Here is a 16,387-nt window from a genome sequence, read left to right on the forward strand (position 1 = left end):
TATATTCCCTCTGTCTCGGTCGTCATTTGTGTCCCGGTCTGTAATTTCTCTTTGAGTGTTTTTTCTTTTTAGTTTTTTTTTAGTTTTTTACCTTTTTTCTTTTTTCAGTTTTCTTTTTCTTCTTTATTTTTCAGCGTCACTATGAAGTACATATCGCCGAACCTTTGTTTTTTTTAACTTAAATCTGGTAGGCATTGATGACCTTATCCAAGTCAAAATCCCAAACCCAATCATCATCGCTATCATTTTCAGTTTTGATATGTTTTGACTCTCGGTGTCCAGGTGGATTTTCATCTAACTGCGCGGTTTTTTCGTTCTTTAGCCGCAAGCCTGTTTTCTTGCTGTTCTTGTGATTACTCGGCACGCTTTCTTTTCTTTCTTTCTCTATCAGCCGCAAGCCTGTTTTCTTGCTGTTCTTGTGATTCCTCGGCACGCTTTCTTTTCTTACTTTCTCTATCAGCAGCAAGTTTTTTGGCATAGACTCTTAGAGCAGCTTCCCCGGCTGTTGCCATTGTAGGTTCTTCAGTCATTTTACAATTAAACATTTTTCCGTGAACGAATGTCTTAAATACCTTTAATGACGTCATCGTCATAACAAACATGACGACAACTAACTTCATGACGTCAGTCGACACACAAACATGACGTCACTCGACACAAAGTTGGTGGGGGTGCTTCGCACCCCCACCAACTATATATACTGTATATATACAACTATATATACCCATATATATATATATATATATATATATATATATATATATATATATATATATATATGTTTTTAACTACGTAAAACTTGCGAATATATAACATTCTTCGCTGTCCCATTGTCTGTGCATATAAATAGATTGTCAGGTTTACCGACTCTTGAACATGCAACATATAATGGTCAATGGGAAAACAATCCGTATTCAGATCTATACCTCTTGATTCTAATGATTGCCCTTGAGCTTTGTTGATGGTGATTGCTAATCGACCATTCCCTGTGTCGCCGTCGTCATTTATATATCCCCCTGTGCCCCCCGGCGCCCCCGTTGTAGTTGTGTCCCTGTGTCCCGGTTGTCATTTATATTCCCTGTGTCCCGGTCGTCATTTGTGTCCCGGTGTCCCAGTCTGTGATTTCTCTTTGAGTGTCCCGGGCGTCATTTATATTCCTTGTGTCCCGGTGTCCCGGTCGTCATTTGTGTCCCGGTGTCCCGGTCTGTATATACAATCGTTTTTGAATTGGTCTTTTTTTAGTTTTTAGTTTTTTACCTTTATTTTAGTTTTTTTAGTTATACCTCATGATTCTAATGATTGCCCTTGAGCTTTGTTGATGGTGATTGCTAATCGAACATTCCCTGTGTCCCCGTCGTCATTTATATATCCTCCTGTGCCCCCCCGCGTCCCCGTTGTAGTTGTGTCCCAGTGTCCCGGTCGTCATTTATATTCCCTGTGTCCCGGTCGTCATTTGTATCCCGGTGTCCCGGTCTGTATATACATTTGTTTTTGAAATTGTATATGATGAAATAAATTTTTGTATTTTTCCCCTTTTTTTCTCTTTAGTTTGTTTTTTGGTTTTATTTTTTTTTAGTTTTTTTTCTTTTTTCTTTTTAGTTTTTTTATTTTAATTTTTTTCTAGTTTTGTTTTTCTCCTTTATTTTCCATTTTTTCCTTTTTTCTTTTTTTTCTTTTTTAGTTTTTTTAGTTTTTTAGCTTTTTTAGTTTTTTTATTAGTTTTTAATCCGGTCGTCATTTGTATCCCGGTGTCCCGGTCTGTATATACATTCGTTTTTGAAATGGTATATGATGAAATAAATAAATCACGTAATTCCAACGTGGAATTATTATAATTTATTATTGAATCACAAAAGCCGTAGAATAAATAGTTGAAATTACTAAAAATACTTGAGCGTAAAGAGCGAGGTATTAGGAGGAGGTGAGCCCATCATATGCGTAATAATTTCTGTTCGTTTTAAGTTTTAATGCTACTCCTTACTTTCAGTTGAAAAAACTTTTTCATATTTATTTTTTCATTGTTTTTTTTAGATAAACTAGAAAATCCAGCGCTCCCTTCATGGAAATTTTCTTCTCCCATGATAAATTCCTCCAAGGAAAGTTCCCCCAACATATCCCCCTCTTCTCAACCCCTCCCCCCAACCAAAAAATCCCCCTGAAAACGTCTGTACACCTCCAAATAATCATTACTATATGTAAGCACTGGTCAAAGTTTGTAACTTGTGGCCCCTCCCACGGGGACTTTGGGGGAGTAAGTCGTCCCCAGAGACATAGTTATAAAGTTTTTTGACTATGTTGAATAAAATGGCTATCTCAGAATTTTGATTCGGTGACTTTGGGAAAATAATTAGCGTGGGAGGGGGCCTAGGTGCCCACCAATTTTTTTGGTCACTTAAAAATGGAATGCGATTCTTTTGATGTAGCTATTGTTATCAAAATTCCATTCACGAACTGTTTGATCAAGCGGAGCATTAGCAACAACTGCAAAGGCGTCTGCTCAATCAATTCCATGTTGAAAGCCACATTGATTTGGAGGTGTGTATTATTTTTCTTCAAGCTCTTATATGGGTTTATATTTAAGTTTTAATGAGTTGTGAAGCAAAATAAGTAAACAATTAATTAAAGTAAGTTCATTTGAACGAAGTTCAACAACTGAATTGGCCGAATGAAGGCCTAAGTTTATAAAAGTGAATTGCAATAAGCTCATTGAAAGCAGGATATTTCATATTTCTTTAACCTCGCCATGCGAATCAGCTAAAACGGCTAGGATACAATAGTAAGTAAGCAGACATTATAGACATCAAAGGAAAAACTCAGTGACTGAAACAATTGTTACGTTATTTTAGCTTCTCATTTTTCTCCGGTTATTTGACTTAAATTATGAAAAATACAGTGCTGGTCCTAAATAAGATTAACTCAAGAAAATCTTAAAATCTGAGAAAGAATGAACAAAAATAAAACCTTACCAATTTTGTGAAATATAAATTGTCTTTCTCCAGTTTGTTTTGGCTCTCCGATGGTTGGATCAAAACCATGGACTTCGCAGCCATATTTCAACATTGCATCCTCAAATGACCAGTTATCATTCACGCCGAAAGAATATACAAGACAGTTCCCAGGAACTGGTCTGATTTGCTCATCAAGACAAACTGCTTTGTGACCATCCATATAATCCTGATGCTTATCAGCTTTCCTCCAAAGCCGTCCTCCAAAAAATTTGAGATTTTTACACGCTCCAAAGTTGTTCCAAGCATGCCACCGGGTGATATCCTAAGAACAAAAAAAGAATGGTATTAAAACTTGGTTATGAAATTAATTTAGAATTTTCTTGAAGAATAAGCTTTTTTTTAAAAAAAGGCGAAGAGCTATATTAAAACCTAAGACGAGGCGGTCATTGCTCCCTGAGACACAGATGCATACTTATTGGACCTTAAGCTATTTCGAACGAAATAACTATCTCAAAATTTTGATCTAATGAATTTAGGGGTTACGAAGGGGCTGGATTGCCGGCACAGAAGAGGTACGGGTTCCACAGCAATCACTTTCAAGTCTTAAATAGGGCCCGAGAACTTTCGATTTCCGATCGAAGGACCTTTCCGAAGTTCCTAGGACTATCCCTTCCATACGAAGTCACTGGGAAAAGAATACAATGAAGGATTATGGTTCTTTGCTTAGGTAGCACTATAACCCTTGCTCTGGAAGTTTTGTGACCAGTTTCGGACAAGGTGTTCAGCCATAATTGACTGTATTTAGTTTTTCTGGATGCCATAAAGAAAGAAAACGATCAAAAATGGGTTTTTAAAGGCCAAACGAAAATACTTAAGACTCGCGCAAAGTTGATATTTCGAGAGAATAACCGCCTCTCTTCTTCAGCGCGAACAAATAGTATAATCAATGAAAATGCAGAAGAAAAAAACAAAAAACAAACTTAGAAAGTCAATAGAATCAATGAAAAACAAACAAAAATTAAAAGATAAATAAATTCATTAAAAGACAAAAAAGTAAGAATTAAAACCAAATGCTTGAAAATCATAAAGTGAGTCAGTCGCCAATATCCGCGACTTGCACAAAATCCATTTTGGATCGTTTTCTTTCTCTATGTCATGGCAGGCCAATGTGGCTTAAGAAATTATCTTTTTTGAATATCAAAAGTTACAATGACTATTACGAACTCGTGGCGCTCAACACACCCACAACAAACCACAGTAATATTTTGATATGTCATTTTTTGGAATAAGAATAATAATCTAAAGGAGTATCAAATCAACTTTGTTAAAATGACTAAAATATTCGTTGTGGGCAGCTGCTACCATATAGTGCTATTAAGTCATCAAAAAATTAATAAATAACAATTAAAATTAAAATTAATAATATTAATAAAATTATTGAATTAAATTTAATTAACCATTTAACCATTATTAAAATTAATAAAAACGAATGTAAATAACCCCTACTTCCTCAAAACAACCACGGTCTAATAACCAATTCTTAATCCAATTCTCACTTGTTCTCGAATTCTCTTCTCCCAACTATTATAATAAAAAAAAGGGTAAACTACATTTGACAAACTTGTAGCCACTTAAGTAAGAGAATGATAATTGTAAATAAGAGAATTGGTTATTTAAGTAAGTGAATAATAATTTTACAGTCTGGGAAACGGGCAGTAGCCATACTCTTGTTTGTATTGAAAATGCTATTCATTAGAAGAACATAAACCAAATTTTTTCGCAAAGAATTGGGGAAAAAAACTTTCGGAAAGTTTTTAAATTAACTTTTATTTAATTACAAAAAGTTTCAAGTTTTAAAAAAACTCCATATTTCAAAATAAGATTTTTTTTTTCAACATCAAACTTTCATCTAAATATCAAAACTAGTATCAAAGTAACAATATCAAAGTACCAAAGTATCAAAGTAAGGAAAGGATCAAAGTTGACCCCTTGCAACAGGCGACAGGTAGAAATCTTTGTAGACAGACGAAATCTATTGCAAGGCAAAGGATACCTATTCAATGTAATTGGTAACTTCTCTTTGATTGATTTAAAGTTGGTTTTTGTTGTTTAATTCAGTGTCTTTTTCCTCTCGTACAGTTCACTTAAGAAGGTTAGACTTTGTTGTTGTTTCTTCTTTGTTTCTTCTTTTTTTCTTTTTCCTCTTTCTTATATTTTTTTGAGCACCGAGGACGACTAGGCGGAGGTCTGTATTGAAATATTTGCTTGTTTTCCATAGTTTGCTACTGGCTGACAAAATCCTCGTTTTTTCACCTATTTTATTTTTGTTTTTTATTTATTATTTCCTTTCTTGTTTTCATACGTCCGTAACTCAGAGTCATTTCCTCCGGTCTGGGGGAGGTCAATCACTGAAGCATAGCTGTTTGGCCTTTGAACTATTTTTAACAAATTTGTTATGTCCAAATTTAGACCGGATGCCCTTTGAAGAGTGGGGTGTTGGCTAGTTGGCCATTAATCACTTTTGACTCTTAAACAAGAGCTGGAAGTTTCAATTTCCGGTCGAATGAGCCCTCTCCAAAGTTAATACGACCACACTTTCCACATAAACTTATGTTCTAATAATGGGCAACTTACATAAGTAACAATTCTCGCCCCGGGGGCTAGGAAAGATTTCTCAACCCTTAAGTTATAGTAATTTGAATTTTGGGCTATTTTGAACAAAATGGCTATTTCAAAATTTTGATAAAATGTATTAGGAGGAAAAAGGCACAATGTGGGGGGGGGGGGGACTTGTTACATTTTGATCATTTTTGATTATTAAGAACTTACATAAGTACAATTCTTGTCCCAGGTGCCATGGAGGATTTATCAACTCCTGATTTATAGTAGTTTGAATTTTGAACTATTTCAAGTAGCTCTTTCAAAATTAAAGTAGCTCTCTCAAATTTTTCATCGGATTTATTTGGGGAAAAAGACGTGGGGGGAGGTGAATACAGTTCGATGACTTTTGATGACTTTTAAAAAGGTAACTAGAACTTTCCATTTCCAATCAAACGATGCATCTCTGAAGTTTATACGACCATCCCTTACATATAACCTTATATGCCCTCAGGGTATAGCTTACAACACTAGGCCCCGGGCTGTAGGGGATATGTCAACCTCAGATTTTTTTATTTGATCTTTAAACTATTTTGACCAAAATAACTATCTCAAAATTTTGATAAGATGAATTTGGGGAAAAAGGGCCTTGGGGGAGGCCTAGCTGGCTTCCGATCACTTTTGATTCTTGAGGAAACTCTGATTTGCAATCGAATAAGCCCCCTCCGAATTGTATACGACTATCCCTTCCGTAAAAACCTTATATGCCCCCAGGGCACATTTTACAACACTTGCATCTGGATTCGGGGGGGGGGGCTGTTTTATCCGTGGAGTTTTTGTTATATTATCTGTTGTCTAATTTGAACAAAATGGCTATATAAGAAAATCGATTGGACGCATTTGAGGAAAAACAGGTTGAGAGAATGGGCTGGGATTGCTTTTGACTCTTAAAGGGTGTATTAAAACTTTCAATTTCTAATCATTCGAGTACCCTACAGAGTTTATACAACCACCTCTTCTATAAAAACCTTATATGCCCCGTGACATAAGTTACAACCCTTCCCTTGCCTCGGGAGGGGGGGGCATGTTGACAACGAAGTTTAGTTATCTTATCATTGGGCTATTTCAACAAACTGGCTATCTAAAAATTTTCATTTGATGTATTTGAGGAAAAGAGGGTGTTTATGTGAGGGAGGGGGAGAGTTAGATGCCCTCTGTCAACTTTTAAATCATAAAAGGGTAACTAGAACTTTCAATTTCCAATCAAATGAGCCACTTTCGAAGTTTATACAACCACCTCTTACATAAAAAAAACCTTAGAAACTTACTCCCGGACTCTGGGGGGTTTTTCGACCCCAAAGTTTTTGTTATGTGATGTTTGAACTATTAAAAAATAATAGCTATCTAAAAATTTGTATCGGATGGGTTTCGGGAAAAAGGGGCGTAGAGGGGCTAGTTGCCCTTGGATCTCTTTTGACTCTTAAAAAATGAACTAGAACTTTCAGTTTCTAATCAAATGAGTCATCTCTGAAGTTTATACGAACATCCCATTCATAAGAAGCATATATGCCCGATGGAAATAACTTACAACGCCTTCCCCCAGGTCCTGGGGGGTTGTGTCATTGGGGGGTTGTCATAGATTATGTTATCTGACCTTTGAACTATTAAAAAAATGGCTATCTCAAGGTTTTATTGGATGGATTTGGGGAAAATAGGTGTGGGAGTAGTTGCCCTACAATCTCTTTTGACTCTTAAAAAGTGAACTAGAAGTTTCAATTTCCATTCAAATGAACCCCCTCTTAAGTTTATACGAGCATCCCTTCCATAAGAACCATATATGACCCTAGGAAATAATTTACAACGCCCATTGCCCTGAGGGGTTGTATCGAAAGAGAGTTTTTCTTATCTGACTTTTGAAATATTTTAAACAAAATAGCTATATCTAAAATAAGTATTTTATCGGATGGGTTTTGGTAAAAAAAAGGGCGTGGGGAGGGGCAAGTTGCCATCGGATCTATTTTGTCTCTTAAAAAGTGAATTAGAACTTTCAGTTTCCAATCAAATGGGCCCTATCTGAAGTTATACAAGCATCCCTTCCATAAGAACCTTATATGCCCCCAGGGCATAACTTACAACACCTGCTTTGGGCCCTGGGATGTTGAGTGGACCCCGGAGTTTTCGTTACATGATCTTTGAACTATTTTAAAAAAATGGCTATCTCAAAGTTCTTACCGGATGGGTTTGAAGAAAAAAGGGTGCAGAGGGAGGGGGAGGGGGCTAGTTACCCTGCGATCTCTCTTGAATCTTAAAAACTAAACTGTAACTTTCAATTTTCAATCAAATTAGCTCTCTCTGAAGTTTATACGAGCATCCCTTCAATAATAACCATATATGCCCCCAGGTCGTAGCTTACAACGCCTGGCCGCGGGCCCTGGGGGGTTGTTTGGACACACAAGTTTTTGTTATATGATCTTTGAAATATTTTTAACGGATTGGCTGTCTCAAAACTGTTATCAGATGCATTTGGGAACAAAGGGCGTGGGAGGGATTGTTGCCCTCCCATCACTTTTGACTCTTAAAAAGGACACTAGAACTTCCGATTTCCAATCGAATAAGCCCCTTCCAAAGTTTATGCGACAACCACTTCCATATGAAGTGCCTCTGGGAAAAAAATAAATAAATAATAAAGCATTGAAGCCGTAAGAACTTTACTATAGGCTTTTACTTATATATTTTTTGATCTTCTCAGGGACGGTCACATCGAAACAATAGTCCTAGAATACCGGGACAGGGATTATTTGAATTTAAATCAACATATGGTGTCCTTTTAAGTGACCAAAAAGATTGAAGGGCAATTGGCCCCCTCCCATGCTCTTTTCTGCACAAAATTGCCCGATCCAAATTTTCAAACTACCATTTAGTTCAACATGGTTGAAAGGTCCAACAACAATGCCTTTGGGTATTACATGACCTCCCATATCTCCCAAGGAAAGGACTGCATTTATGCAACCATTATTTATGTATAGCGCATACACACGGCAATTTGTCAAAATTCACATATGGAATTTGTTTTATTTGTCTTACTTTCTCTTCGGTGGCTTAGTTTTACGTGTGGAGATGTTCTGGGGGAATTGCCGGGGAGAATTTTCAGCAGCATCAAAATTATTTTAAGCATTTTTCTGTAAGGGGGAAAATGAATCCTCATGAGGAAATTATCACCAGGACACCTCTCCATGCGGAAATCTCCAAGGTAAGAACATTCCATTAGGAGGGGGGGGGGGTTGGATTTCAGAAAAATTTCCAAATAGGGGTGGTTGTTTCTAGCATGATTTAAAATGGTAGAAAATAGAAAAAACCTTTTTTAAAATTAAATTAGCCTAAAGACAGCTTTTAGGGCGGAATCGTTCACAAGAAATTTTCTGCGGGCCATAAGAGCTTAGGTGGAATTGTCCAGGGCAGTTTCCTGGCGGGAAGATTTTACGCGGGAATTACTTTGTGGGGTGGTGAGAATATCACATGTAGGTGGAGGTGGATTTCTCTGCGTTAAAAAAACAAGTATTTTTCAATTGAAAGTAAAACCCACGTTAAAATTTAAAACGAGCTGAAATTATTTCGTATATAACAGGGGCTGGTCCCTCTTTAATACCCTACTCTTGACAATAAAGCTTGACCCTTTGTCTCAATTCTTAAGAACGACTCCTGAAAGACAAGGGTCGTTTAATTAGAATCAGAATATTTTCTAAAGGTACTAAAAACTTTAGCATAAAGAGCGGGGAATTGAGGCGGAGGCAGCCCCTTTCGTATACGGAATAATTTCTGTTGGTTTTAAGTTTTAACGTTGCTCCTTACTCTCAGTTGAAAAAAACTGGTTTTATTATTTAGTCAGAGTAAGAATTGTAGGTAGTCCTACAATAATTGTGGTAGTCCTAACAAGAGTGGTGGTCTGGTAGGACTAGCACCGGTACTAGCAGTAGACTTTGTAGAGTAATCGTCGTAATAGTGGTATTAGGTGTAGCAGTAAGGATAGTGGTAGTTGGTGGTAGACGCAGTACTGGTAGGAGAAGTCGTGACATAAATAGCCTTGGTACTTGCTGTGGTAGTAGCAATTGTATTGGAGCTGAATACTTTCTGCAAGGCTACAAATTTCCTTTTTTATGGGTCATATGCTTTTTGTAAAGCTAAATTTTTGTCTAGTTTAAGTTTTTAATCAAATATGTCTAGAAAATTAACTTTAGACAATACAAGTAGCTGTTATTTATTAATAGTCAAACAGTTTGTGGTAACGAACTGTAGTAAGGAGTGACCCGGCTCAATAGTAACCAAAACTCTAAAAAATGGAATTATTTATGCCAATAGTTACATCAAAAGAATTGAATTTTAAAGCTGATTTTAAATATATAAGTTTCATCAAGATTAGTCTTACCCGTCTGAGAAGATTTGCCTCATTTTAGAAAATAGGGGGAAATACCCAATTAAAGTTATACGATCTTAACAAAAATTACACCATCAGATTCAGTGTATCAGAAAACCTTACTGTAGAAGTTTCAAGCCCCTATCTACAAAAATGTGGAATTTAGCATTTTTTGCCAGAAGACAAATCACGGATGCGTGTTTATTTGTTTTTTTTTTGTTTTTTTTTCCCAGGGGTGATCGTATCGACTCAGTGGTCCTAGAATGTCATAAAAGGGCTCATTCTGACAGAAATTAAAAGTTCTAGTGCCCTTTTTAAGTGACCAAAAAAATTGGAGGGCACCTAGGCCCCCTCCCACGCTCATTTTTTCCCCAAAGTCACCGAATCAAAATTCTGAGATAGCCATTTTATTCACCATAGTTGAATGACCTAATAACTATGTCTTTAGGGACGACTTAATCCCCCGCAGTCGCCGTGGGAGGGGCTGCAAGTTACAAACTTTGACCTGTGTTTACATATAGTAATGGTTACTGGGAAGTGTACAGACGTTTTCAGGGGATTTTTTGGTTCGGGGGGAGAGTTGAAGGGGGGTAGGGTTACGTGGGAGGATCTTTCAATGGAGGAACTATTTTTTGGGGAAGAGACTTTCAATGAAGGGAGCGAAGGATTTTCTAGCATTATTAAAAAAAAACAATGAAAAAATAAATATGAAAAGTTTTTTCTACTGAAAGTGAGGAGCAGCATTAAAACTTAAAATGAAAAGAAATTTAGACGCATATTAGGGGTTTACCTCTTCGTAATACCTCGCTCTTTACGCTAAAGTATTTTTAGTAATTTCAACTATTTATTCTACGGCCTTTGTGATCCAGGGGTCATTCTTAAGGAATTGGGACAAAATTTAAGCTTTAGTGTAAAGAGCGAGGTATCGACGAGGGGTGAGTCCCCTCATATACGCAATAAAAGCATACGAATATAGAAGTTCGCTACGTAAGTTAATTCGTAAGTTACGTATATCTTTTACTTATGAAAACGTTCGTAAAAGATTAAAAGTTATAGTTGCCTTTTTAAGTAATCAAAAAATTGGAGGGCAACTAGGCCTCCTCTCTCGCTCCTTTTTTTCAAAATCTTCCGATTAAAACTATGAAAAAGCCATTTAGCCCCCAAAAAAAAATTAATATGCAAATTTCGTTTTAATTATTTATGCGTGCAGAGCCAAGATAAAAAAAAGGCATTAATTAAAAAACGTCCAGAAATTAAACAAAAAAAAACAAGTTTTTTTAAATGAAAGTAAGGAGCGACATTAAAACTTAAAACGAACTGAATTTACTCCGTATATGAAAGGGGATTTTCGTCCTCAACGCCTCGCTCTTTACGCTAAAGTTTGACTCTTTCTCTTAACTCGACTTCTTAAAAATTTAAAAAACTTTAGCGTAAAGAGCGAGGCGTTGAGGACGAAAAGCCCCTTTCATATGCGGAGTAATTTCTGTTCGTTTTAAGTTTTAATGTTGCTCCTTACTTTCATTTAAAAAACTTGTTTGTTTTGTTTAATTACTCATTTAGAGCCACTTCATAAGCGACCCGAGAATTATCATGATTCAGAACAGGTACAGCACCTCGATAAGTTCGAACATGAGAACCGAAGGACAAGAAAAAAGGGTCATTGACCCAGTTTTGGACTCTCCAATTTTCTATATTAACAATCTTGACGTAATTCTGATCTCTATAATGCCTCGTATGGCATACTTTATGGTTGTTTATACAACTTTCGTTAAAATGACTATCTTGGAATCTGGATCTGATATTATATAGGGTTATGGGTGCACAAGACCATGACGTGCACACAATATCAGAATCTGCGAAAGAATGAGCCCTCTTCTAACTGGCGTTTACTCCCCTTCCCCCCGGAAAATACACCCTGCTGAAAATACCTCCCTGCGGAAAATAAACCCTCGGAAAATACACCCCCCTCGGGGAAAATACCCCTCCAGAAAATACACCCTCCGTGGAAAATACGCACCGCGGAAAATACTCCTTGCAGAAAATACCCTTCCATTAAATACCTTTTAGAATTCTTTTTAGCATTTTGCTTATTAGTGTAAAGAACAAAGTCTTGTGGAAGGGCCAACCCTTTCATATACGAAATAGCTTCTGTTACTTTTTAAGCTTTGATGCTGCTCATAGTTTCCAGTTGAAAAAAACTTGTGTTTTTGTACTTTAACTTCTGATCGTTTTTAAATAATATTGGATCCGGCTCTCTCTCTCCATGAATTAAATAAAAAAACAAGCTTTTTTTTAACGGGAAGTAAGGAGCGAAATTAAAACTTAAAACGAACAGAAATTACTTCGTATATGAAAGGGCTGCTTCCTCATCAACACCCCGCTCTTTACGCTAAAGTTTGACTCTTTTTCTTAATTCTACTTTTTAAAACAGTAAAAAACTTTAGCATAAAGAGCGGGGTGTCGATGAAGAAGCAGCCCTTTCATATACGAAGTAATTTCTGTTCGTTTTAAGTTTTAATGTCGCTCCTTACTTCCCGTTAAAAAAAACCTGTTTTTTTATTTAATTTTGGAACGTTTTTGAATCAATGCATGTTTTTATTTTGGCTCTCCGCAGATGAATAATTAAAACGAAATTTGCATTTTTTTTTTTTTTGGCTAATTGGCTTTCTCGTAGTTTTGATCGAGTGATTTTGAGTAAAAAAAGGAGCGGGGGAGGAGGCCTAGTTGCCCTTCGATTTTTTGTTACTTAAAAAGGCAACTAGAACTTTTAATTTTATAGAAATGTTTATTAGTAAAAGATATACGTAACTTACAAATTGGCTTACGTAACGAACTTCTGTATTCCCATATTTTTATTACGTATACGAAGGGATTCCCACCCTTTTCAGTACCTCGCTCTTTACACTAAAGCTTAAATCTTGTCCCAATTTCTTAAGAATGACCCCTGAATCACAAAAGCCGTAGAATAAATAGTTGAAATTACTAAAAATGTTTTAGCTTAAGGATCGAGGTATTAGGAGGAGGTGAGCCCATCATACACGTAATAATTTCTGTTCGTTTTAAGTTTTAATGGTTCTCCTTACTTTCAGTTGAAAAATTTTTTCATATTTATTTTTTCATTTTTTTTTAAATAATGCTAGAAAATACTGCTCTCCCTTCATGAAACTTTTCTTCCCCCATGACAAATTCCTCCAAGGAAAGTTCCCCCCAACATATCCCCCTCTTCTCAACCCCCCCCCCCTCAACCTAAAATTCCCCAGAAAACGTCTTTACTTTTCCAAATAACCATTACTATATGTAAGCACTGGTCAAAGTTTGTAACTTATGGCCCCTCCCGCGGGGACTGTGGGGGAGTAATTCATCCCCAAAAACAAATTTATAAGGTGTTCACTACGCTGAATAAAATGGCGATCTCAGAATTTTCATCTCGTAACTTTGGAAAAATAATTAGCGTGGGAGGGGGCCTAGGTGCCCTCCAATTTTTTGGTCACTTAAAAAGGACACTAGAACTTTTCATTGCCGTTAGAGTGAGCCCTCTCGCAAGATTCTTGGACCACTGGGTCGATACGATCACCCCTGGGAAAAACAAAAAACAAAAAAAAAAACAACCAAATAAACACGCATCCGTGATCTGCCTTCTGGCAAAAGATACAAAATTCCACATTTTTGTAGATAGGAGCTTGAAACTTCTACAATAAGGTTCTCTGATACGCTGAATCTGATGGTGTGATTTTCGTTAAGATTCTATGACTTTTAGGGGTTGTTTCTCCCTATTTTCTAAAATAAGGCAAATTTTCTCTGGCTCGTAACTTTTGATGGGTAAGATTAAACTTGATGAAACTTATATATTTAAAATCAACATTAAAATGCGATTCTTTTAATGTAGCCATTTTTATCAAAATTCTATTTTTTAGAGTTTTGGTTACTATTGAGCCGGGTCGCTCCTTACTACAGTTCGTTAACGCGAACTGTTTGAAAATGCTGGTACTTTTGTATTATACGCCACTCATTCAAGTGTACGATGTGCAATTCTCGAGAACAAATTGGTTTCTTTATTAGTTTCTTTGTTACTTTAGAAGCAAATTTGGGCTATATATTTGCACATTAGGGGGGTGGGTGGGTAAGGGATACCGGTCTGCATGCAAAATGTGTTAGGCACAATTATTCTGCTTATTATAAAGTAAGAATTGTTTTCTGACTTAAAACTGTCCAAATACTTTCCCCCACCCCCTTATGCGCATATACATAGCCCAAGTTATACATTCCCCATCTATTCTGTCACTTGTCTTTTTCTTGTCTCATGCTAAGTTGGAAGAAACTAACGAGGAATTGTTTTTTTCTCGATTGTTATACAGTGTAAACTTGAGTGAGTGGCGCACAATACACGAGTACCAAATTTCCTTCCCCCTGCGGAAAAAAAAACAAAACTCAGATAAATCTCTCAAATTTGGGAAGCTTTACATTCCCCGGGGGTATTTTTGAGGGGGAGGGGTATTTTACCGGGGGGATATTTACCAGTGGGTATTTTCGTCGAGGGGTATTTTCCAGGGGGGTGGGTATTTTCGTGGTGAAGTGTATTTTCATCGGAGGGTATTTTCCAGGGAATTAAACATGGGGGGGGGGATAAATACACAGAACCAATATTTAATATCAAACAGTTCGTGGTAAGGAACTGTAAGTAAGGAGCAACCTGGCTCAATAGTAACCAAAACTCTAGAAAACGGAATTTTGGTACCAGTAATCATGTCAAAAGAATTTAATTTTTATGCTGATTTCAAGCAAAGAAGTTTCATTAAATTAGTGTTACCAATCAAAGATTACAAGCCAATTTACCTGAATTTTGAAAAAAGACGTAAACATCCCCTGAAAGTCATAGAATCTTAATGAAAATCTCACTATCAGATTTAGCGTATCAGAGAACCCTATTGTAGAGGTTTCAAGTTCCTATTTGCAAAACCTTCGGATTTTGAATTTTTTCCCAGAAGAAAGATCACGGATGCGTGTTTATTTGTTTTTTTCTCAGGGGTGATCGTATCGACCCAGTGGGCCTAGAACGATGGGAGAGGGCTCATTCTAACAAAAATAAAAAGGTCTAGTTCCGTTTTTAATTGGCCGAAAAATTTGATGGCAACTAGTCCGCCTCCCATGCCACTTTTTTCCCAAAATCGCCCGATGAAAATTTTGGGATAGCCATTTTGTTCGCATAGTTGAAAGACTGAATAATTATGTACTTGGAGATAAAATGACCCCTCCCCCCACAGTCCCGGGGGAGAGGTCTTTAAGTTAGAAAATTTGCCCATTGTTACGTATAGTATTTGTTATTGGGGAGTATGCATACATTTTTGGGTTGAGGATAGGAGGAAAAATTTTCTGTTGGGCGAATTTTTCACGAAGAGAATTTTTATGAATAGGGAAGTTTCCAGGGGAAATTTTATACAGGGTAAATTTGCCAGAATTCCTATGCAAAATTTCTTTACATGTCTCGCTTTCTCTTTGCCGACTCAATTTTACGCGTGGAGATGTTAGGGGTAATTGTCCGGTGTAAATTTTCGTCAGGATTGAATTGTCCAGAGAATGTTTCTGTTGACGGGGGGATTTTTCCATGGAGGTGGAGCCAGATATCCTGGCGTTATTTAAAAAAATCTAAATTAAATAAAAAAAAGTTTTTCAACTGAAAGTAAGGAGCAACATTAGAACTTAAAACGAACAGAAATTATTACATATATGAGGGGGAAGGCCACTCCTCAACACCTTGTTCTTAACGCTGAAGTTTAACTTTTGGCCCAATAGTATAAAAACGACTCCTGCACATAGGTCGTTTAATTAGAATAATAAGTAACTTCTTTTAAAGTGCTAAAAAACTTAAGAGTGAAGAACAAGGTGTTGAGGAGGGGACAGTCCCCCCCCCCTCGCATACGCAATAATTTCTGTTCGTTTGAAATTTTTATGTTGCTCCTTACTTTCAGTTGAAAAAATTTGTTTTTTTTACTTAATCACTACAGTGTCTCAGTTTTATGATTGCTAATTAACCAAATTGCTAATTAACCAAATTAACCAATTGCTAATAACCAAATTACTCTTATAAGTTTCATTAAGTAAAGAGAGAGATGGTTGCTTTCACTTACAAGTGGCCCAGCTAGTTCGGATAATCCTCCACTACGAGCAAAAAGTCGCCGTTCAACTCCTTCACAGCTACTTTCTTCATATTTATGGTTTTCAGAACGTAATATCCTCCATAGTAAAATCAGTTCTAAAAAGGCTACGGTGGAGATCACTAAAGAAGAGAAAAAGCCGCGATTTCCCTTTAGTAACATTGCTAACTATGCAAATATTTTGCGGTGAACGAACTTGTAGACTTTGCGAAACTAGTTACAGATAACCTGAAGACGTTCGTATTAAATCAAGTACTACTAGCCGGGCACACGGATTA

At 36.6% G+C, this 16,387-nt stretch overlaps 1 protein-coding gene across 1 annotated transcript in view; it reads right to left on the reverse strand.

Moving 5' to 3' along the window:
• Window positions 1–16,375, reverse strand: part of LOC136030031 (probable methyltransferase-like protein 24) — a 40,061-nt gene extending 23,686 nt beyond the window's left edge. The window contains exons 1-2 of the mRNA XM_065708646.1: window positions 16,083–16,375; window positions 2,967–3,270 (exon numbers count right to left, since the gene is read on the reverse strand). Of these exons, the coding sequence (XP_065564718.1) occupies window positions 2,967–3,270; window positions 16,083–16,271 (493 nt within the window). The 5' untranslated portion in view covers window positions 16,272–16,375. The remainder of the gene's footprint in view (window positions 1–2,966; window positions 3,271–16,082) is intronic.
• Window positions 16,376–16,387: the final 12 nt, after the last annotated feature.

This window comes from Artemia franciscana, chromosome 8, assembly GCF_032884065.1.
Source record: "Artemia franciscana chromosome 8, ASM3288406v1, whole genome shotgun sequence".
NCBI classification, from domain to species: domain Eukaryota; kingdom Metazoa; phylum Arthropoda; class Branchiopoda; order Anostraca; family Artemiidae; genus Artemia; species Artemia franciscana.